This window comes from Ylistrum balloti, unplaced genomic scaffold (genome assembly GCF_031769215.1).
Source record: "Ylistrum balloti isolate Yb309-2 unplaced genomic scaffold, AGI_CSIRO_Ybal_v1 Utg370898, whole genome shotgun sequence".
Classification (NCBI taxonomy): domain Eukaryota; kingdom Metazoa; phylum Mollusca; class Bivalvia; order Pectinida; family Pectinidae; genus Ylistrum; species Ylistrum balloti.
This window is the reverse complement of record NW_026782510.1, coordinates 43638-69558: the sequence shown is the minus strand read 5'-3', so window position 1 is coordinate 69558 and position 25921 is coordinate 43638. Positions and strand designations below refer to the sequence as shown.

At 37.0% G+C, this 25921-nt stretch overlaps 1 protein-coding gene across 1 annotated transcript; it reads right to left on the bottom strand.

Annotated features, from left to right (window-relative positions):
• Positions 1 to 235: 235 nt before the first annotated feature.
• LOC132559367 (adenylate cyclase, aggregation specific-like) lies at positions 236 to 25045 on the bottom strand. The gene is made up of 8 exons (XM_060223975.1): positions 24821 to 25045; positions 23804 to 24043; positions 13733 to 13864; positions 2758 to 2869; positions 2381 to 2479; positions 2180 to 2271; positions 1145 to 1473; positions 236 to 881 (listed from the first exon to the last, which is right to left on the bottom strand). Exons 1-8 carry the CDS (start codon positions 25043 to 25045, stop codon positions 236 to 238), a joined length of 1875 nt encoding a protein of 624 aa, XP_060079958.1.
• Positions 25046 to 25921: the final 876 nt, after the last annotated feature.

Here is a 25921-nt window from a genome sequence, read left to right as displayed (position 1 = left end):
TGGGCATACAATTACATTGCGGGTGTCATAAACATGAAGAACACTATAATTGGTTTTCAGGTAGAATGACGAATTTTGTATAAAATGTGACATTGGCTCGGGTTATTGCATATCATCCGCAGTATTGGACGTATGAACAACATCCATACCGTCATTGTTTAATTCTTAGTTTGTAAATTTATAAGGGACTACACTGGATTTATCTTCGTATATTGTGTGTAAAGGAAGAATTGCGTTATCTGGCGATGGATTGTTCTGTTTTGACCGTGACTTTGACAGTGTCGTCGAAGGTGACGTTGATAGTTTCGTTGAAGGTGTCGTTAAATGAGTCGTTGACAGTGTTGTTGAAGGTGACGTTGACAGTGTCGTTGAAGGTGTCGTTAAATGAGTCGTTGACAGTGTTGTTGAAGGTGACGTTGACAGTGTCGTTGAAGGTGTCGTTAAAGGAGTCGTTGACAGTGTTGTTGAAGGTGACGTTGACAGTGTCGTTGAAGGTGTCGTTGAAGGAGTCGTTGAAGGTGTCGTTGAAGGTGCCTTTGACAGTGACGTAGACAGTGTCGTTGAATGTGTCGTTGTAGGTGACTTTGACAGTGTCGTTGAAGGTGACGTTGACAGTGTCGTTAAAGGTGACGTTGACAGTGTCGTTGAAGGTGACGCTGACAGTGTCGTTGAAGGTGACGTTGACAGTGTCGTTGACGTTGACAGTGTCGTTGTAGGTGACTTTGACAGTGTCGTTGTTGGTGACGTTGACAGTGACGTTGAAGGTGACATTGAAGGTGACGTTGACAGTGACGTTGAAGGTGACATTGGCAGTGACGTTGAATGTGACGTTGACAATGTCATTGACGATGCATTGCTTGTCGCTATGACACTTCCTGTGTCTGCTGATATATCATCTGAGCGATAATACTGACTTTGGTTTTCGGACGAACGTTCAGATCTAGTGTCACAGATTGGTGTAGGTTGACGTATTTCTGTTTCACTAACGTAAATTGGTGTTTCAGGAACCCCATCAGAGGACGCTTCGGTCACTTGAATCTGTACGTCACTCAACGCGGGTGATATGTCGTCCTTAATCAATATCCCATTACTATCGGATTCGCTTTGTTTTTCGATACAAAGGTTTTGTTTACTTGCTCCTTGCTGTTCTACGGCTCCTTCTAAACCGGTAACGTCAATTAATGAAGGATTATGTATATTAGAATCAGCATTTATTTCGCTATAAATTCCTTTCACCAAAGATGTACTTCCGATCACGGAACTATTGTCATCGTCTATCGTCTGCGAATTCAATTCTGATTGACTCTCCTTTTGAGATGATCCTACAGATACTGCCGAATGCTCAATACTCGTAGAATTGTCTTGTTTTTTCTTTTTCCTTTTACGTGGTTGCCATTTACAAACCATGCTTTCATTGGCTTCTCCCATATCCTTTCTTCCGGTCAGCCAGTAAGTGTCCATCTGTCCTTTTCCCTATTCAAATATATCAATATATTTTGATTTCGGAAATCATACTCGTATCACTCAACAAGTTAAGTTGATAATAGATGACAAATTGTTTTGAACAATTTTTCTGAACCAAATGATACATATTCAACACTAACCATATTTATTTTTGAATTTTAGAATGGTGACGAGATTGTATCTTACTATTCTTTTGTATTTATACTTTTAATCCATTTAATCGATTTCGAGAAATAATTTCTACCGATGTCAACTACTGCTGTCGAGTGAAACTGGAATACTGGAAAGTTGATTTTTGTCCTGATGAGTGATTAGTGATTCGCTGTATCACTTCAAAATATTGAGATATTTCGAATTTGAATTTGACCTTTGACCTGATGACCTTAGCCTGTGGACTTGTGACTTATCGTTTGATTTCAGTCAATTATACTTCATTATAAACAGATGTTTACTACTAACATTCAGATATGATATATTTTCGGCGGTAGGTGGCATCGACTTTTGACATCTGAACATGAAAAGCAATTTCGTCCTAGCGTTTCCTATGAAGAAGCAGCGGAGAATATCGTATTATCATTGAGATAGAGTTGAATCAATTCTGCAGAATTTTTTTTCTATTAAAAATGGCCTTGATTTTTGCGTCAGAACCGCCAACCCCCCACCCCTGCTGAAAGATACGAGACCCTGATAACTACCAGCCAATTTAACTACGTACCTTAATTTCTATCAGTCCTCGGTATTCCATTGTGTACTTATCGCTCACTACAAGTCTGTCACGTGTATCTTTGCTGATGTGGATCTTCAATGCTGAAAAAAATATTGTAAAACAGCGTTTAATGGGAGACAACTTTGGTATATCCTACGGGATACTCTCCCGTCTCCTCATATAAAAACTCACATTTAATTTGTTACTTACGTTGGCTATTCGCCTCCATTCTCGAGGCTGTATTGACCGTATCCCCAAACAGGCAGTAACGTGGCATTTTCAGTCCGACTACTCCAGCCACACATGCGCCTTATTAACAAAAACAAATGACGAAGATGTTGTTCAGCATGATTACGGTAGATTTCTTTGCTATTGACATTACAAACCCTACGGAAATGTTCCAAAATGTATTGTTTATACTGTACATTATAGTATCGCACTGTAAGTCACATAAGTACCAGGAATGAAAGCTAGAATTACTTGTAAAACAGTTTGTACTTTTTGGTTATGTTCGAAAGTGTTCTTTTAAAATGTCTGGTCCTTATTTGGGTAGCCTTCGTTATGGCCGTTTTAGGGGAGAAGCTCACCTGTATGACATCCTATCCTGATCTGGACATGTTCAGAATTGGTGTGGGGAACTTTGACCTGCTTGATGGCTGCCAGTAGATCAATGGCCATAGTGGCGATCTCTTCAACGTGCTGCAATAACAGATACCAAAACAGGTCAATTCTTAATTGTTTGACAGGGGTTACCTGTACCAGGGAACTCACATATATTACACAGAGGACTCATGATGATCTCGACACCTTCGTTCCCGGCCTAAATCTTCTGGATTACGAGTTTTCCGGAATTGCAATATCTGTATAGAGTAAACATTTGAGACCTATTATCAACTTCGTTTTAATATCATTGAAACGAATCTCACTGTCAAATATTTCTCTTTGTCAGTCGCTTTTAACTACAACAACAGTAAAATTTGTCAACAAGATGATTCAAAACAAGTGAATAATTTACATTGTTATGTGTTGTTATCTATTTGTCACACTACATGTACCTATACACTTATTGATGCTTTAAGGCAATATCAGCACGGCAAACCGTGAATGACAGTCGGGACGAACAGTTTCCATCAATAATGTAATACACTAGAACGAATAACTTAGCAACAGAAATAATTAAGATCTACAAGCGAGATCAATGAACGATTTATGGGAAGTCTTATGGTGTGACGAACACCAGTAACATTTTTCCATTGGTGAGTAGGTAGTGGAAAATATAGCCTATCACGATGCTATTTGAAGGTTTGTATGCGGCTTCTCGTCCTCGGAACCATTACAGTCACATGGTTAACTACCGACAGTACCCGTTACCTTGTGTAGACAGTACCTTTAACCTTATCTAGACAGTACACGTTACCTTATCTAGACAGTACAAATAACCTTATCTAGACGGTACCCGTTACCTTATCTAGACAACACCAATAACCTTATCTAGAGAGTACACGTCACCTTATCTAGACAGTATCTGTTACCTTATCTAGACAGTACCCATTACCCTATATAGACAGTATCCATCACTTTATCTAGACAGTATCTGTTACCTTATCTAGACAGTATATGTTACCTTATCTAGACAGTACCAATTACCTTATCTAGACAGTACCCGTTACCTTATCTAGACAGTACCCATGAACTTATCTAGACAGTACCCGTTACCTTATCTACACAACACCCGGTACCTAATCTAGACAGTACTTATTACCTTGTATAGACAGTACCCATTACTTTATCTAGACAGTACCCGTTACCCTGTCTAAACATTATACATTACCTTATCTAGACGGTGCTTATTACCTTATCTAGACAGTACCAATTACCTTATCTAGACAGTACCCGTACCCTTATCTAGAAAATACCCGTTAACTTATCTAGACAGTAAATATTACCTTATCTAAACGGTACCAATTATCTTATCTAGACAGTACCCATAACCTTATCTAGACAGTACCCATTACTTTATCTAGACTGTACCCGTTACCTTTTCTAAACAGTATATATTACCTGATCTAGACAGTACCAATTACCTTACCTAGACAGTACCCATTACATTATCTAGACAGTACTTATTACCTTATCTAGACGGTACCCATTACCTTATCTAGAAAGTACCCATGAACTTATCTAGACAGTACCCGGTACCTTATCTAGACAGTACAACCCTGGTACCTTATCTAGACAGTACTTATTACCTTATATAAACAGTACCTTATCTATTACTTTATCTAGACAGTACCCGTTACCTTATCGTCTAAACATTAAACATTACCTTATCTAGACATGCTTATTACCTTATCTAGACAGTACCAATTACCTTATCTAGACAGTACCCGTACCCTTATCTAGACAATACCCGTTACCTTATCTAGACAGCACCAGGTACCTAATCTAGACAGTAACCGTTACCTTATCTAGACAGTATCCGTTAGCTTATTTAGACAGTACCCGTTACCTTATCTAGACAGTACCCTTTACCTTATCTAGACAGTACCCTTTACCTTATCTAGACAGTACCCGTTACCTTATCTAGACAGTACCCATGAACTTATCTAGACAGTACCCGGTACCTTATCTAGACAGCAACCGGTACCTAATCTAGACAGTACTTATTACCTTGTATAGACAGTACCCATTACTTTATCTAGACAGTACCCGTTACCCTGTCTAAACATTATACATTACCTTATCTAGACGATGCTTATTACCTTATCTAGACGGTACCAATTACCTTATCTAGACAGTACCCGTACCCTTATCTAGACAATACCCGTTACCTTATCTAGACAGCACCAGGTACCTAATCTAGACAGTAACCGTTACCTTATCTAGACAGTACTTATTACCTTATCTAGACGGTAGCAATTACCTTATCTAGACAGTACCCATCACTTTATCTAGACAGTACAAATAACCTTATCTAGACAGTACCCGTTACCTTATCTAGACAGTACCCATAACCTAATCAAGATAGTACCCATTACCTTATCTAGACAGTACCCGTTACCTTATCTAGACAGTACCCATAACCTAATCAAGATAATACCCATTACCTTATCTAGACAGTACCCGTAACCTTATCTAGACAGTACCCGTTACCTTATCTAGACAGTACTTATTACCTTATCTAGACGGTACCCATTACTTTATCTAGACAGTACATATTACCTTATCTAGACAGTACCCGTTACCTTATCTAGACAGTACCCGTTACCTTATCTAGACAGTACCCATAACCTAATCAAGATAGTACCCATTACCTTATCTAGACAGTACCCGTTACCTTATCTAGACAGTACCCATAACCTTATCGAGACAGTACCCATTACCTTATCTAGACAGTATCCATCACCTTATCTAGACAGTACCCGTTACCTATCTAGACAGTACCTATAACCTTATCTAGACAGTACCCGTCACTTTATCTAGACAGTACCCGTTACCTTATCTAGACAACACCAGACAGTACCCAGTACCCATTACTTATCTAGACCTTAGGTACCCGTTATTACCTTATCCTGTTATCTTACCTTACCCGTTACCTTATCTAGACAGTATCCATCACTTTAGCTAGACAGTATCTGTTACCTTATCTAGACAGTACAGGTTACCTTATCTATACAGTTCAAATTTACCTTATCTAGACATTACCCGTTACCTTATCTAGACAGTACCCATTACATCATCTAGACAGTACCTGTTACCTTATCTACACAACACCCGGTACCTAATCTAGACAGTACTTATTACCTTACCTATAGACAGTACCCATTACTAGACAGTACCCGTTACCTTATTATCTAGACAGTACTACCTATCTACCCGTTACCCTGTCTAAACATTATACATTACCTTATCTAGACGATGCTTATTACCTTATCTAGACGGTACCAATTACCTTATCTAGACAGTACCCGTACCCTTATCTAGACAATACCCGTTAACTTATCTAGACAGTAAATATTACCTTATCTAAACGGTACCAATTACCTTATCTAGACAGTACCCATAACCTTATCTAGACAGTACTTATTACCTTATCTAGACGGTACCCGTTACCTTATCTAGAAAGTACCCATGAACTTATCTAGACAGTACCCGGTACCTTATCTAGACAGCAACCGGTACCTAATCTAGACAGTACTTATTACCTTGTATAGACAGTACCCATTAGTTTATCTAGACATTACCAGTTACCTTGTCTAAACATTATACATTACCTTATCTAGACGATGCTTATTACCTTATCTAGACAGTACCAATTACCTTATCTAGACAGTACCCGTACCCTTATCTAGACAATACCCGTTACCTTATCTAGACAGCACCAGGTACCTAATCTAGACAGTAACTGGTACCTTATCTAGACAGTACTTATTACCTTATCTAGACGGTAGCAATTACCTTATCTAGACAGTACCCATCACTTTATCTAGACAGTACAAATAACCTTATCTAGACAGTACTCGTTAACTTATCTAGACAGTACCCATAGCCTAATCAAGATAGTACCCATTACCTTATCTAGACAGTACCCGTTACCTTATCTAGACAGTATCTGTTACCTTATTTAGACAGTACTTATTATCTTGTATAGACAGAACTCATAACCTTATCGAGACAGTACCCATTATCTTATCTAGACAGTACCCGTTATTTATACAGTAACCGTTACCTTATCTACAGTACCATTATTATCTTGTATAGACAGTACTCATTACCTTATCTTATCTAGACAGTACCCGTTACCTTATCTAGACACTACCCATAACCTTATCTAGACAGTACCCATACCTTATCTAGACAGTACCTTATCTAGACAGTACCCTTACCTTATCTAGACAGTACCAATTACCTTATCTAGACAATACCCGTTACCTTATCTAGACAGTACCCATGAACTTATCTAGACAGTACCCGTTACCTTATCTAGACAGTACCCATGAACTTATCTAGACAGTACCCGTTACCTTATCTAGACAGTACCCATGAACTTATCTAGACAGTACCCGTTACCTTGTCTAAACATTATACATTACCTTATCTTTAGACAGTACACATTATCTAGTACCTTATCTAGACAGTACCCGTTACCTTATCTAGACAGTACCTATTTCCTTATCTAGACGGTACCCTTTACTTTATCTAGACAGTACCCATTACCTTATCTAGACAGTACCCATTACTTTATCTAGACAGTATATGTTACCTAATCTAGACAGTATCCATTATCTAGACAGTACCCGTTACCTTATCTAGAGAGTACCAATAACTTTATCTAGACAGTACCCGTCACCTTATCTAGACAGTATATGTTACCTTATCTAGACAGTACCAATTACCTTATCTAGACATTACCCGCTACCTTATCTAGACAGTACACATTATCTTATCTAGACAGTGCCCATTACCTTATATAGACAGTACCCGTTACCTTATCTAGACAGTACCCGTTACCTTATCTAGACAGTACCCATTACCTTATCTAGACAGTACCCGTTACCTTATCTAGACAGTACCCATTACCTTATCTAGACAGTACCCGTTACCTTATCTAGACAGTACCCATTACCTTATCTAGAAAGTATCCATCACTTTATCTAGACAGTACCCGTTACCTTATCTAGACAGCACCAGGTACCTAATCTAGACAGTACCCGTTACCTTATCTAGACAGTACCCGTTACCTTATCTTGACAGTACCCGTTACCTTATCTTGACAGTACACATTATCTAATCTAGACAGTACCCGTTACCTTATCTAGACAGTACTTATTACCTTATCTAGACAGTAACCGTTACCTTATCTAGACAGTACCCGTTACCTTATCTAGACAGTACCCATTACCTTATCTAGACAGTACCCGTTACCTTATCTAGACAGTACCCATCACCTTATCTAGACAGTACCCATCACTTTATCTAAACAGTACCCGTTACCTTATCTAGACAGTACCCGTTACCTAATCTAGACAGTATCTACCTTATCTAGACAGTACCCGTTACCTTATCTACCCATTACCTTATCTAGACAGTACCATACCTTATCTAGACAGTACCCGTTACCTTATCTAGGCACTACACTACCCGTTACCTTATCTAGACAGTACCCATTACATTATCTAGACAGTACCCGTTACCTTATCTAGACAGTACCCGTTACATTATCTAGACAGTACCCGTTACCTTATCTAGACAGTAATCGTTTCCTTATCTAGACAGTATCCGTTACTATCTTGTATAGACAGTACTGATAACCTTATCGAGACAGTACCCGTTACCTTATCTAGACAGTACCCGTTAGCTTATCTAGACAGTACCCATTACCTTATCTAGACAGTACCCGCTACATTATCTAGACAGTACCCATTATCTTATCTAGACAGTACCCGTTACATTATCTAGACAGTACCCGTTACCTTATCTAGACAGTACCCGTTACCTTATCTAGATAGTACCCGTTACCTTATCTAGACAGTACCCGTTACCTTATCTAGACAGTACCCATTACCTTGTATAGACAGTACACATTACCTTATCTAGATAATATCCATCACTTTATGAAGACAGTACACATTACCTTATCTAGACAGTACAGATAATCTTGTATAGACAGAACCCGTCACCTTATCTAGACAGTACCCGTTACCTTATCTAGACAGTACTTATTACCTTATCTAGACAGTACCCATTACTTTATCTAGACAGTACAATCACTTTATCTAGACAGTACCCCTTATTACCTTATTATCTAGACAGTACCCGTTAATTTATCTAGACAGTACCCGTTACATTATCTAGACAGTACCCATCACTTTATCTAAACAGTACCCGTTACCTTATCTAGACAGTACCCGTTACCTAATCTAGACAGTATCCATCACTTTATCTAGACAATAACCGTTACCTTATCTAGACAGTACCCATTACCTTATCTAGACAGTATCCATCACTTTATCTAGATAGTATATGTTACCTTATCTAGACAGTACCCATTACATTATCTAGACAGTACCCGTTACCTTATCTAGACAGTACCCGTTAACTTATCTAGACACTACCCATAACCTTATCTAGACAGTACCCATAACCTTATCTAGACAGTACCTGTTACCTTATCTAGACAGTACCTGTTATCTTATCTAGACAGTACCCATTACTTGATCTAGACAGTACCCGTTACCTTATCTAGACAGTACCCATTACCTTATCTAGACAGTACCCATTACCTTATCTAGACAGTACCCGTTACCTTATCTAGACAGTACCCATAACCTTATCTAGACAGTACCCGGTACCTTATCTAGACAGTACCCGTTACCTTGTCTAGACAGTACCCGTTACCTTATCTAGACAGTACCTATAACCTTATCTAGACAGTACCCGTCACTTTATCTAGACAGTACCCGTTACCTTATCTAGACAACACCAATAACCTTATCTAGAGTGTACACGTCACCTTATCTAGAAGGTATCTGTTAACTTATCTAGACAGTACCCATTATCTTATCTAGACAGTACCCATTACTTGATCTAGACAGTACCCGTTACCTTATCTAGACAGTACCCTTTACCCTGTCTAGACAGTACCCGTTTCCCTGTCTCGACAGTACCCGTAACCTTATCAAGGCAGTACCCATTACTTTTTTGTAGACAGTACCCTTCACCCTGTCTAGAAAGTATCCATTACTTTATTTAGATAGTACCCGTTACCCTGTCTAGACAGTACCCGTTATCTTGTTTGCTCACTCAATGAAACGATAACGGATACACTGATAACGAAGAGAAGTACATGACGCAATCTGAAACTTTACATGAATAATTTGAACGATATTGATCGAACCAGCAATTAGATAAGCCCGAGTCCCTGAAGGATTGGCGTCAGACGGATAGCAAACAATGGTGACGACAACTAACAACTACAAAGCCTGTTACAACAAACAGTGAACGAATGCAGACATATTCATCTACATCAACTGATTACATAATTTGTCTCCACAGGACACAAAATGAAATTTTAAAATAGTATTTTGTATTTTTTTCTTTTTCTGCGGTCTATTTCAGGTTTCCTGATTTTCCACCAATCACTGACCTGGATAGATGGGCCATTAGGTGATGGAAAAATTAGGTTCTAAAAGATAAGGTAACCATGACAGTTTCACGCCATGTAACAAATTAGTATCTCTATTTACAGGAATATACTAAACAACACAGTTAGTACTAATTATCGCTTAATGAACACGAGGAGATGACGTATCCACCTGTCACTCACGCGATGTAATCGTTTGATAAGTAAATAAATCCTTGAAACGAAACACGAAACCTCATTTTTAGCCGATCAGATATCACTCTGAATCAGGTATCTATGTTGCTTCATTTCACTTGGCTGTCTGACGTCATATTAGGAGATCTTTTGTTACTATAAATATGATTATGAATAATGATTGTTTTGAAATATCAAATGCAGTCATCTGAAACGAAACTCAAACATATCATTTAACTTATCCTACAATTCATAAAAGCATAAAAAGTCGATGAGATATTGATGTTAACACGCGTTTCACTATTCACCGTGATGCCCAGAGCCAGGTTACTTTGACAGATTGGCCCGCGAATTTGCGTCAATGAGAAGTTTCGCTTTAAAAGACGGTATTCAGGGTGATGAGAAATTCTAGGCATTTTCTAACTTAAACGTTTCTTTGACAATGGAATACAATACCATACAATTACGGTTAAACCTTCCTTCAATACCTAATAACTTGATGAAGCAGTTTTCCTAACCATAAGCATGTCCCGTCTATTGCCGATATGTTATTCATACACTCTCGTCGTTTTCACTTTCTATATATCCATAAATGGAAATATTATATTATAGATCCACGAGGAGAAGGAAACTGACGGCGTTCTTGAACTATCGGCATTCATCCTTCAAATGACTTGCTGGGTAGATGCATGGATAATGGAGCAAAATGTCACGAATTAGTAAAGTACGTGTACAGCAGGTATACATCCGCTTCACATCATTTACATGGTTTCACTTTAATAATCAAGTGTGACAACCAAGTTGATCAAAGAAATCTTCGTCTTTATTCTTGTTTTTTTTATTGTACCCAGGGTTAAGTGCATTGCCCGTACAACGTCAGATGACATCTTTTATAGAACAAAAGTAATTTATAGTTAACGACTTGCACTATATCAGATCAGTTTCATTTATGATCATTTTAATATTAATCTTGACAACATCAAGTCTATTCCCACATGTTTATGAAGTTTTTGATGTTCTGATGGCAATGTCAGTTAAAGTTTATGTAAAATGTTGGCCACTTCCTGTAACGACAGATTTTATTTCAAAACATTAGAAACCCAGTTTTTATTCTAATGCAAGATTTCATGTAGAGAAAATGTTTTGTTTTCCATTTCCGGTAACAGAATAACTCGTCACAGGAGATATTGACAAAATGTATTGTTTTAACAGAAATGCGACACCTGAATTGACTGGGGGAAAAAACCCCACTAACGTCCTTTGTGCCTACTAAACCTTATTACTTACTCCTGTTCTGAAAAACAAATTTTATCACTTTCGTTTTGGAAAACATCACTACTTTCGTTTTGGTTAAACACTACTTCAGTTCTGAAAGGGCTTGCTATTGATTACTTCTCAGGTCAGACGCATACAAACTTGATTTCGGCACAATATAAACGATCCTCTCATTTCCTGCTGTGGTGTTGAAGACACTTAATAACTCAATGACCTGCACCATGTTATCACCACTAGCTATTTCTTTTTGTCTTCTTTAGTGATTTCTCAATAACTTTTAAAGAGATGCTTTGATTATCTGAAAACACGTACGAACTGTTCTTTCGTGTCAACTGCCAAAGTTTTATTTCATAAGGCACAAACAAGAGTACAGAAAATGAAATAATAGAATTATTCGATGCTAGATACAGGATCCTCAGCCTCGTCTTTAAGATTCTGGAAATGGCGGAGTTAGGTACTTTTTTATCTATTCAAATATCTTTTGGAGGACTGGTCGGACCTTGATAGAATTTGATTGGTACACTTGTTACCTAAATTCCCTGCCTAAGTTCGATTAACGGCACATTTAATGAGACTGCTGTAACCTGATTGGCACTCTTTTTGAAGGAACAAATTGTTATACTTGAGTGCTAATATAATCATTGATTGATCCATCATCACTGAAATTAAGTGACAAATATTCTATCATCACCATTGAGTAAAAGAAGGGAATATAAAGGTATGAAAATGATTTTAATATTCACAGTATTATGTTGCTCACTTTGAATGTATATATTTTATAAATGAACATGGGAGGGGGATCTTGATGACTATGTCATTGTTTAATTCATTTGTAATACTGAAAAGACTGAATCACTACTCTTTTCTAGGCAAATGTTCACACTGCCATGTTATCCTATATAATGACTCAGGCATAATTTCATTGGCATTTGCATCAAAATATCCATTTGAAAAAAACACTTTAAACAACAGATAAACTCCTCGCGTAAACAGATTGTATCCGACTATTTATCAATTATTCTACTGATAATTATCCTCTTCGACACAATGTACTTTTTGATCATCTAGTTAGTATTCATTAATATATCATCAGTTTTTTCCCCAAAATCATTTCTCAATGTAACATCCTGTCTGTTTCTATTAACGACATCCAGAATAAGGTATTTTTCTACAACCATATATTGATGTATATCACCAGACATCTTTTTAATATCGTGGAAACATAAAGGTAAATATAATTCTTTGTTAGCAAAGGTACTCTACTAGTAATTTGAATTCAGATTTAAGTAGTTTCCACTTAAGTAATTGCCTGTAATTGTAGCCATCCCCAAGACAATTTTTTTCATTTCTTCCTTCTCACTATTCAGAGACATTTCCTCCTAAACTCCATTTCCGTTCTTATTCTTAACGTGTAAGCATTCCCTGAAGGTCTTCATACACCTAATGCAGACATGAATATATATGTATCTATGTTAGATAAGATATTCATTGTCGATATCGGACGTCTCTTTTATGTCAATTCCTTTTCTCATTCATTCAGTCAACAAATATTGACTCAAGGTATGCTAGTCCATTTTTTATGGACCAAGCCCAGGATTTTGAGGGCAAATGGAGATTTGTGTTTGTGCCTGCCTCCACATAAAGAGACATTCGTAATAACTATTGATACATATATAAAGCTGTTTTTTTTACATTAATGATACTAGTGTAAATTTTTCCTTTTTAGTTATTTCTATATTTATAACTATGTAATCGATTCTCATGTTCAGTCTCAGTGCTATCTGATATCATTCTATAATTTACTTATTAATATGTATGTATATTGTTTGTAATTGTATGGAGAAGACTTTCATGGGATAGTCCTGTTGCCTTATTCCTTTTTGTCATCAAGAGTTGGACAATTAAAAAATTTGACATGGATTCTAGAAAACCGAATACAAAGAAACAACGCGTTTAAAATAATATCTTACCCTTTCTCCATTTCTCTCTGGTACTCCACTGGCTACCATGTAGGCATCTCCGATCGTTTCCACCTTGTATACATCATAAGTATCAATTCTGATGTCAAACGTCGAATACAAACTATTCAGCAATTCCACAACCTGAAAAAAAATATATGAAATACAATCACTTAACACTGATATCTGAATTGTTTGCCATGAACCCTTCACTAAGTGGTAAACAATATTTATCTGCTGACTATCCACCTCTCTTAAATGATTTTAAGAATAATGATTTTCAATTTCTGTATTGTGAATTTTCCGTTTTTGGCTAGGCATATATCTGATTCCCCAACGATGGTGTTTACACGCCGCCGGTGTTTCAACATATCAAGGGCTTATTGAGAATATCACTCTTTTTGTGCAAGATGTCGACAACTGCCAATTAGACTAACAACTCTGAGTTTCGAGAGTAACAGGTTGATGAAGATTATGGGGAAGTTTTATGGTTGTCAAAACGATCTTATTTTGATTGTTTATGCTGTCTGAAGCTGAGTGTGATGCTTAGTAGTATCCCTGGTGGTTCAAAGTGACACTACTTAAATGCACTTGTATTGTCCAATATTTATATGGTTTGTGTCGGCGAGGAGGCAAAAGACGCTTATCCTCTCCTAACACCTAGTGTGCTTTTTAAAGAATTCTCTGTGTTAATTGTTATTTTCTTCGTTTTATGTACTCGTTTCGTAGAATTTTAGTATGCATTCAGATACTGTTGACATATCACAATTTTCTTTGTTATCTCTTTATAGCAAAGGCTAACACACATTTGTAAATGAGTATTAAACTTCCTGTACTTAACAAACTAATGTCTATTCATTTCGATGTTTCTGTCTTTTGATATTTACAATGAGTTCGCTGTAAGAACGAGTTTTTTAATTGCTAGTAGATTGGGACCAGATGGATGTCATGACGGCGGGGCAGCACTATGGTACAAGAGGATATTTCGAGTGCTTCCTCATCCATCAACACTATATATATGACCTTAACACACCATATCACAATATCAAACATTTGTGTATCATTTTTTTTATTTCCTTGCCGATCTTTATCATTACATACAACTTTAAATATTCGCAATATCACTTTCTGCTCTTTCGTACACCTCACAACACAGAATTATTACTACCTGCTCTATCGTACACTTCCCAGCACAGAAACATATTACTACCTGCTCTATCATACACTTCACTGTATAAAAACATATTTACTACCTGCTCTATTATACACCACAAAAAACCCCATATTACTACCTGCTCTATCCTAAACCTCACAACACCAAAAAACATACTACTGCTTGCTCTCATCGTACACCTCACAACACAGACACATATTACTACCTGCTCTATCCTCAACCTCACAACACAGAAACATATTACTTCTTGCTCTATCGTACACCTCAAGACAGAAAAACATGTCACTTCCTGCTCTCATCGAAAACCTTACAGTACAAAAAAATATTACTACCTGCTCTATCGTACACCTCACGGTAGAAAAACATTAATACCTTCTCTAGCGTACACTTCACAGTACAAATACATATTACTACCTGTTCTATCGTACACTTCACAGTACAAATACATATTACTACCTGTTCTATCGTACACTTCACAGTACAAATACATATTACTACCTGTTCTATCGTACACTTCACAGTACAAATACATATTACTACCTTGTTTATCGTACATCTCACAGTACAAATACATATTACTACCTGCTCTATCGAACACCTCACACCACAAAAACATATTATTACCTGCTCTATCGTACACTTCACAACACAGAAATATTACTAATTGCTCTATCGTACAGCTCACAATACAAAAACATATTACTACCTGCTCTATCGAATACCTCACAGTATAAAAACATATTACTTCTTACTCTATCGTACATCACAACACAGGAACATATTACTGCCTGCTCTATCGTACACCTCACAGCACAAAAGCATATTAATACCTGCTCTAATATACACCTCACACCAAAAAAACATATTACTACCTGCTCTATCCTACACCTCACAACACAAAAAAACCCCCATACTACTGCTTTCTCTCATCGTAAACCTCACAACACAGAAACACATCATTACCTGCTCTATCATACATCTCACAGTACAAAAACATATTACTACCTGCTCTTTCGTACACCTTACAACACAAAAAAACCCATACTACTGCTTTCTCTCATCGTAAACCTCACAACACAGAAACATATCACTACCTGCTCTATCATACATCTCACAGTACAAAAACATATCACTACCTGCTCTATCGTACAGCTCACAATACAAAAACATATTACTACCTGCTCTATCGAATACCTCACAGTATAAAAACATATTACTTCTTACTCTATCGTACATCACAACACAGGAACATAATACTGCCTGCTCTATCGTACACCTCACAGCACAAAAGCATATTAATACCTGCTCTAATATACACCTCACACCAAAAAAACATATTACTACCTGCTCTATCCTATACCTCACAACACAAAAAACCCATAGAACTGCTTTCTCTCATCGTAAACCTCACAACACAGAAACATATCACTACCTGCTCTATCATACATCCCACAGTACAAAAACATATTACTACCTGCTCTATGGTACACCTCACAAAACAGGAACATATTACTACCTGTTCTATCATACACCTAACAAAAAAAAAACCATATTACTACCTGCTCTATCGTACAGCTATCAGTACAAAAACATATTAATACCTGCTCTATCAAACACCTCAAAACACGGGAACATATTACTACCTGTTCTATCGTACACCTAACAGTACGAAAACGTATTAATACCTGCTCTATCATACACCTAAAATTACAAAGACACATAGGTACCGGCTCTATCGTACACCTCACAGTAAAAAACATATTACTACCTCCTCTGTCGTACACCTCAGGTATCAAAACATATTATCACCTGTTTTGTCGTACACATCACAGTACAAAAACGTATTACTATCTGCTCTATCGTATACTTCACATTACAAAGACATATTACTACCAGCTCTATCATACACCTCAGAGTACAAAAAATATTACTACCTGCTCTATCTTACACATCACAGTACAAAGACATATCACTACCTGTTCTACCGTACACCTCACAATTCAAAGACATATTACTACCTGCTCTATCGTACATCTCACAGCACAGAAAGATATTACTACCTTCTGTATAGTACACCTCACAGTATAAAGACATATTACTACCTGTTCTATCGTACACCTCACAACACAGAATTATTACTACCTGCTCTATCGTACACTTCCCAGCACAGAAACATGTTACTACCTGCTCTTTCATACACTGCACAGTATAAAAGCATATTTACTACCTGTTCTATCGTAAATCACAAAACAGGAACATATTACTACCTGCTCTATCGTATACCTCACAGTACATATTACTACCTGCTCTATCGTACATCACAACACAGGTACATGTTACTGCCTGCTCTATCGTACACCTCACAGTAAAGAAACATATTACTTCCTGCTGTATCGTACACCTCACGACAGAAAAACATATTACTACCTGCTCTTATCGGAAACCTTACAGTACAAAAACATATTACTACCTGCCGTATCGTACACCTTAAAACACGGCTATATATCACTACCTGCTCTATCATACAACTCGGAACAAAAAACATATTACTGCCTCCTCTCATCGAAAACCAAACCACAAAGAAACATATTACTACCTGTTCTATCGTACTCCTCACAGTACAAAAACATATTACTACCTTCTCTATCATACATCTCATAGTATAAATACATATTACTACATATTCTATCCTACACCTCGCAACAAAAAAATCCATATTACTACCTGCTCTATCGTACATCTCACAGTACAAAACCATATTAATACCTGCTCTATCGTACATCTCACAGCACAGAAAGATATTACTACCTTCTGTATAGTACACCTCACAGTACAAAGACATATTACTACCTGTTCTATCGTACACCTAACAGTACGAAAACGTATTAATACCTGCTCTATCATACACCTAAAATTACAAAGACACATAGGTACCGGCTCTATCGTACACCTCACAGTAAAAAAACATATTACTACCTCCTCTGTCGTACACCTCAGGTATCAAAACATATTATCACCTGTTTTGTCGTACACATCACAGTACAAAAACGTATTACTATCTGCTCTATCGTATACTTCACATTACAAAGACATATTACTACCAGCTCTATCGTACACCTCAGAGTACAAAAAATATTACTACCTGCTCTATCTTACACATCACAGTACAAAGACATATCACTACCTGTTCTACCGTACACCTCACAATTCAAAGACATATTACTACCTGCTCTATCGTACACCTCACAATACAAAAACATATTACTACCTGCTCTATCATACACCTCACCACACCAAAAAACATACTACTGCTTGCTCTTCTCGTAAACCAAACAACACAGAAACAAATTACTACCTGCTCTATCGTACATCTCACAGAAAGATATTACTACCTGCTCTATCGTAAACCTCACACTACAAAAATATATTACTACCTGCTCTATCATACACCTCACAGTACAAAAACATATTACTACCTGTTCTATCGTAAATCACAAAACAGGAACATATTACTACCTGCTCTATCGTACACCTCACACCACAAAAACATTACTACCTGCTCTATCGTACACTTCACAACACAGAAATATTACTCCCTGCTCTATCATACACCTCACAGTACAAAAACATATTACCACATGCTCTATCGTACATCACAACACAGGTACATGCTACTGCCTGCTCTATCGTACACCTCAGAGCACAGAAACATATTACTTCCTGCTCTATCGTACACCTCACGACAGAAAAACATGTTACTACCTGCTCTTATCGAAAACCTTACAGTACAAAAACATATTACTACCTGCCGTATCGTACACCTTAAAACACGGCGACATATCACTATCTGATCTATCGTACACCTCGCAACAAAAAACATATTACTGCCTGCTCTCATGGAAAACCAAACACCAAAAAATAATATTACTACCTGCTCTATCGAACACCTCACAGCACAAAAACGTATCATTACCTGCTCTATCGTACACTCCACAACACAGAAATATTACTACCTGCTCTATCTTACACCTCACAGTACAAAAACATATTACTACCCGCTCTATCGTTAACTTCACAGTACAAAAACATATTACTACCTGTTCTATCATACACCCGACAGTACAAAAAACATATTACTACCTGCTCTATCGTACATCTCATTACAATGAATCATATTACCACCTAACCTATCGTACACCTCACAACATAGAATTATTACTACCTGCTCTATCGTACACCTTAAAACACGGCTACATATCACTACCTGCTCTATCGTACACCTCGCAACAAAAAACATATTACTGCCTGCTCTATCGTACAACTCATAATACAAAAACATATTATTACCTGCTCTATCGTACACTTCACAACACAGAAATAATACTACCTGCTCTATCGTACAACTTACAGCACAAAAACATATGACTACCTGATCTATCGTACACCTCACAGTACAAAGACATATTACTACCTGCTCTATCGTACACCTCACAATGCAAAAACATATTACTATCTGCTCTATCGTACACCTCACAACACCAAAAAACATACTACTCTTTGTTCTTATCGTAAACCCAACAACACAGAAACATATTACTACCTGCTCTATCATACACCTCACAACACAAAAACATATGACTACCTGCTCTATCGTACAACTCACAACACATAATTATTACTGCCTGCTCTATCCTACACTTCATAGCACAGAAACATATTACTACCTGCTCTATCGTAAACCTCAAAGTACAAAAACATATTAATGCCTGCTCTATCGCACACTTGACAGTACAAAAACATATTACTACCTGTTCTATTGTACAACTGACAGTACAAAAACATATTACTAGCTGCTTTATCGTTCACTTCACAGTACGAAAACATATTACCACCTGCTCTATCGTACATCTCACAGTACAAAAACATATTACTACCTGCTCTATCGTACACCTCACAGCACAAAAACATATGACTACCTGATCTATCGTACACCTCACAGTACAAAACATATTACTGCCTGTTCTATCGTACACTTCATAGTAGAAAAACAAAGTACTAGTACTACCTGCTCTCTCCTACACCTCAGAGTACAAAAGCATATTACTACCTGTTCTATCGTACACTTCACAGTACAAAAACATATTACTTCCTGTTCTATCGCACACCTCACGGTATAAAAACATATTACTACCTGCTTTATAGTACACCTAACAGTACGAAGAAATATTACTACCTGTTCTATCGTACATTTCACAGTACAAAAACATATTACTTCCTGCTCTGTCGTACAACTCACAGTACAAAAACATATTAATACCTGCTCTATCGTACACTTCACAACACAGAAATATTACTACCTGCTCTGTCGTACACTTCAAAGCACAGAAACATGACTACCTGCTCTATTTTACACCTCACAGTACAAAAACATATTACTACATGCTCTATCGTACATCACAAAACAGGAACATATTACTACCTGCCCTATCGTACACCTCACAGCAAAAAACATATGACTACCTGATCTATTGTACACCTCAGAGTACAAAACATATTACTACCTGCTCCGTCGTACACCTCAAGTATCAAAACATTATTACCTGTTTTATCGTACACATCACAGTACAAAAACGTATTACTATCTGCTCTATCGTATACTTCACATTACAAAGACATATTACTAATCGCTCTATCGTACACCTCACAATACAAAAACATATTACTACCTGTTCTATTGTACAGCTCACAGCACGAAAGCATATTACTACCTGCTCTATCGTACACCTCAGACTACAAAAACATATTACTACCTGCTCTATCGTACACCTTACAGCACAAAAACATATGACTACCTGCTCTATCGTACACATCACAGAACAAAGACATATCACTACCTGCTCTATCGTACACCTCACAACACAGAAATGTATTACTACCTGCTCTATCGTACATCTCACAGCACACAAAGATATTACTACCTGCTCTATCGTAAACCTCACAGTACAAAACATATTACTGCCTGCTATATCGTCCACCTCACAGCACAGAAAGATATTACTTCTTGCTCTATCGTACACCTCACGACAGAAAAACATGTTACTGCCTGCACTCATGGAAAACCTTACAGTACGAAAACATATTACTACCTGTTCTTTCCTACACCTGACAGTGCAAAAACATATTACTACCTGTTCTATCGCACAACTCACAGAACAAAAACATATTACTACCTGCTTTATAGTACACCTAACAGTACAAAAACATATTACTACCTGCTCTGTCGTACACCTCAAGTATCAAAACATATTATCACCTGTTTTATCGTACACATCACAGTACAAAAACATATTACTACCTGTTCTATCGTACAACTCACAGTACAAAAACATATTACAACCTGCTTTATAGTACACCTTACAGTACGAAAACATATTACAACCTGTTCTATCGTACACCTTGCAGCACAAAAACATATTAATACCTGCTCTATCGTACACTTCACAACACAGAAATATTACTACCTGCTCTGTCGTACACTTCAAAGCACAGAAACATGACTACCTGCTCTATTTTACACCTCACAGTACAAAAACATATTACTACCTGCTCTATCGTACACCTCACAGCACAGAAAGATATTACTTCTTGCTCTATCGTACACCTCACGACAGAAAAATTTGTTACTACCTGCACTCATGGAAAACCTTACAGTACAAAAACATATTACTACCTGCTCTATCGTACACCTCATAGCACAAACGCATATTACTACCTGCTCCATCGTACACCTCACAGTACAAAAACATATTACTACCTGCTCTATCGTACACCTCACAGTACAAATCAAATTACTACCTGCTCTATCGTACATCTCACAATCCAGAAAAATATAACTACTTGCTCTAACGTAGACATCGCAACAAAACCAACATGTTACTGCCCTCCTCTCATCGTAAACCTAATAACACAAAAACATATTTCTGCCTGCTCTATCGTCCACCTCACAACAAAAAATCATATTACTACCTGCTCTATCCTTCACCTCACAACACCAAAAAACATACTACTGCTTGCTCTTACCGTAAACCCAACACCACAGAAACATATTACTACTATTTCTATCGTACATCTCACAGCACAGAAAGATATTACTACCTGCTCTATCGTACACCTCACAGTACAAAAACATATTACTACCTGTTCTATCGTACACCTCACAGCATAAAAACATATTAATACTTGTTCTATCGTGCACCTCACAGTACGAAAACATATTACTACCTGCTCTATCGTACACCTCACAGTACAAAAACATATTACTACCTGCTCTATCTTACACATCACAGTACAAAGACATATCACTACCTGTTCTACCGTACACCTCACAATTCAAAGACATATTACTACCTGCTCTATCGTACACCTCACAGTACAAAAACATATTACTACCTATTCTATCGTACACCTCACAGCATAAAAACATATTAATACCTGTTCTATCGTACACCTCACAGCACAAAAACATATTACTACCTGTTCTATCGTACACTTCACAGTACAAAAACATATTACTACCTGTTCTATCGTAAATCACAAAACAGGAATATTACTACCTGCTCTATCTTAAACCTTACAGTACAAAAACATATTACTACCTGCTCTATCGTACACTTCACAGTACAAAAACATATTACTACCTGTTCTATCGTACACCGAACAGTACAAAAACATATTGATATGGTGGATCTGTTAAATTAACATTCTATTAACCGTATATTTTTTCCTCGGTGGAGATATTATGTCTATGTGATGGTTAGTGTTGTAAAAATCAAAGACAATGGAAAATACAAAGATAATCGCTTGCCAAGACCAGGTTCTCCGGAAGGGGAAGCCTGTTGTTTTTTTTATCGACGACATCCGGCATGTTAATCAAAGTAAGTGATGTCACGTTCCCAGACGAGAACCAGGCTTTTAATCAAGAAAGCATCAGGCACTCTAACGAGCATGGAACATATCTACCGTCACCAAGAAAAATAATACTTCTTATTGAGGTCATGATGGCGAAACCATAAACTTTATTCTTCATTAATCTGTATCTCTCAAGACCCTCTATGATAAGTTTGTCTGAAGCTGTCCACATTTTCCCCGGAACTCTTGATGTTGGCTAGAAGCCCTCGAATAATTACATCAACTGTAATATGTACACATCCAGGGTGATGGCATAGGTTGCTTCTCTCTAGAAATGGACAAATCGCCATAGGGAAACCGAAACCAACACGCTCATCAAACAGCTTAGCGTTCAACCTTTTGATTATATTACAGGCAAACGTAATCAAATTCAGTTTCTGTTGGCAATGTTCTGAGATATCTAAAATTTCGATCTATCAGAATGGAAATGCTTGCTTATGTTTTCATGATTATAATACAGAACAGAAAACTAGGACTCTTATATAAATAATAGTGCAATACTAAAACAATGTGTAGAGATCCACAAAACAGTAAAAGAAATGACGTCAAAAACAAGGAAAATGTAAAAGAAAAAGCCACTTCAACATATCATGTATACGATATAAAAAGTACCCGTATATATCTTGTTGTCTTAATCAAAATTTGACAAACATAAAAAGTTTCTTAGTGAACCGTCCCTAACATTGTATGTTTATGTTTACAAGGAGTGTTTTATATCTATACTTGGAAATGATTATAATGGAATAACTAAATGGTTATAAAACAAGCATGATACATGTGGTAAAAACAAAAAATTCAAAAACCAAAAAAATAATAACAAAATAATACCAACATGTCAACATAAATATAATCTGGTAATATACGTTTGGAAAACATTTTGTCCCAAACACCGCCATCTTAAATTGGTGGCGAGTACACAATCAATTAATTCAATTTCGAACCTGCATTGGTGAACATCGAGCCGAGATCGAAGTAAATCCGACTATATCGCTGAAGAATATTGTCACAGCTTCAAAGAATTCAGCTGATATCTTTTCCTTGTTTTGTAGTTGGTGAGCTACTGATTTTGGTATCATCTGATACAACAGCTCTTCTGTTACTTTCCGCTTTTCCTCGAGCTCCTGTGTTTTATCTTTGAGTTGGACGGCAAACTGGTAGAATTTATTGTTGATGGCTCTCGACTGTCGGAGAATAAAGAACATTGTTCCTGATATAAAAATACAGAGAAGGGATCGAATTATGACACGGATGATGTCAGAGTTTTCATCGCTGTCGATTTCATGGATAAATGTAGATTTCAGTGTCACTATCTCACGCTCTACGTACTCGCTTAAATGGAATACATTATAGAAATAACAAAGAAATGTAGAAGCAAACTGATTAATTTCTTCACACCGAGACGATATAGATATATTTCCAGTACTGAAGAAATTCCAGTTAGGAAATGACGGCCGTGTAACCTGAAGATCCGCTAACACAAGTAACTTAGAAGTATGATAGAATTTTGATATATCTGATACAATAGTGTTGCAGTTTTTTTCTAAACAGTAAAACGCATCAAGGAAGATAACAGTTTCGACTTGGAATAATTCTCCAATCTGGTGAAGCAAACCGAACTTAGATAATGACAAATCGTTTATAAGATGTTTAGTTTTACTTGTAACGTGTTGTTCTATACTGTGTAGAGATACCATCATATCACATATATCACACGTACTGTTGTTTGCCGGACACATGTCAAAAAGTTCACATAAATTGTGAAGGTCACCCTGTTGCGAGTTGTCTCGACATGCATTGTTAGCACTGACAAAGGATGTGACGAACTTATCATATATACCACACGACAACGAATCGTTTTGTAGGAAGTCACCAAAATTGTCCGTTAAAGAATTTGCCAGCCTAAATTTAAAGATATGAATTACATTAGATATTTGCTTGTACGCTAAATCAAATTTTACTCTCATTTCCTCAAATATGTAAATTTCGGCCAAATCTATGTAGATATCAACAATTAGTACGGCAGCAATCAGGATAAAAGCTACCATGGAGACCACGTAAATTCGTGGTACTCTAACTCTCCACTTTTTACCGTCATCAGACGAAAGTCCCTTTTCGAGATCCCAATGACCCAAACTATGTACAGATTGTGCAGGATGCACTTTGTTTTGTTTTGCAACAGACATGGCAATTTTTTTTCACTTTTAATCGATCTTTCAATGGTCTCTATTCACATTTGCAAGCCTTTTTTATTCTGGTATCGACAACATTTTATCCCTGCTACACAAAGGCGGATACGACATATATATGAATTTTCCATGCACATAATGCTGACTGACTCTTTTATGTGCTTTTCCTGCAGGAATAATTTCTTGGCGCTACTTTTTCCACTCGTTTATTTTTCATGTTAAATTTCAGAGCCACCACCTCGAATCTCTTCTTATGTTGAATTCAACCATCCATTAAATGAAAAGTCATTTTCTAAAATAGACCACTTTGTGTAGAATAATTCTTCATAAACCCATCCGTCGTATTTGGTATTGACTGAAGTTTTCCAATAAAATCCAATTTGTATTTACACACATTAAGGGTTGTGATTCTGTTGTGTTACACTTCCCCGCGTCGTTGAACGATCATCAACTAAGACAGCTAATCCTCCGCGCAACACACTGCGTGTGACACTACACAGAACACTTTGGTAGATTATAGACATTCAGTCTGCCATCGTGTTATCGACGAGGATAACATTCCGTGATCGAATCTTAATATTTGAAAGGGAAAAGCTTGATTCTATTTACTTTTACTGAGTGTATGACTTAGTACAAGGTCATGTAACAATTGTTATCGCAGGATATTTACCATGTATGCATGTTCAATGAAGCTTTTCTTAAATATCTTTAACTGTATCATTATTAGCATTTTCTTCTTTAGTCACCAGGACAAAACTCTATGTTAATCTTACTGTGGATGTAACAGTAAATCCTACCTATACTTCTTGTTATATATGTGTTACGAGGCATCGACTGCAAACACCGAAGGTCTCAAAAACTGTTACACGATTT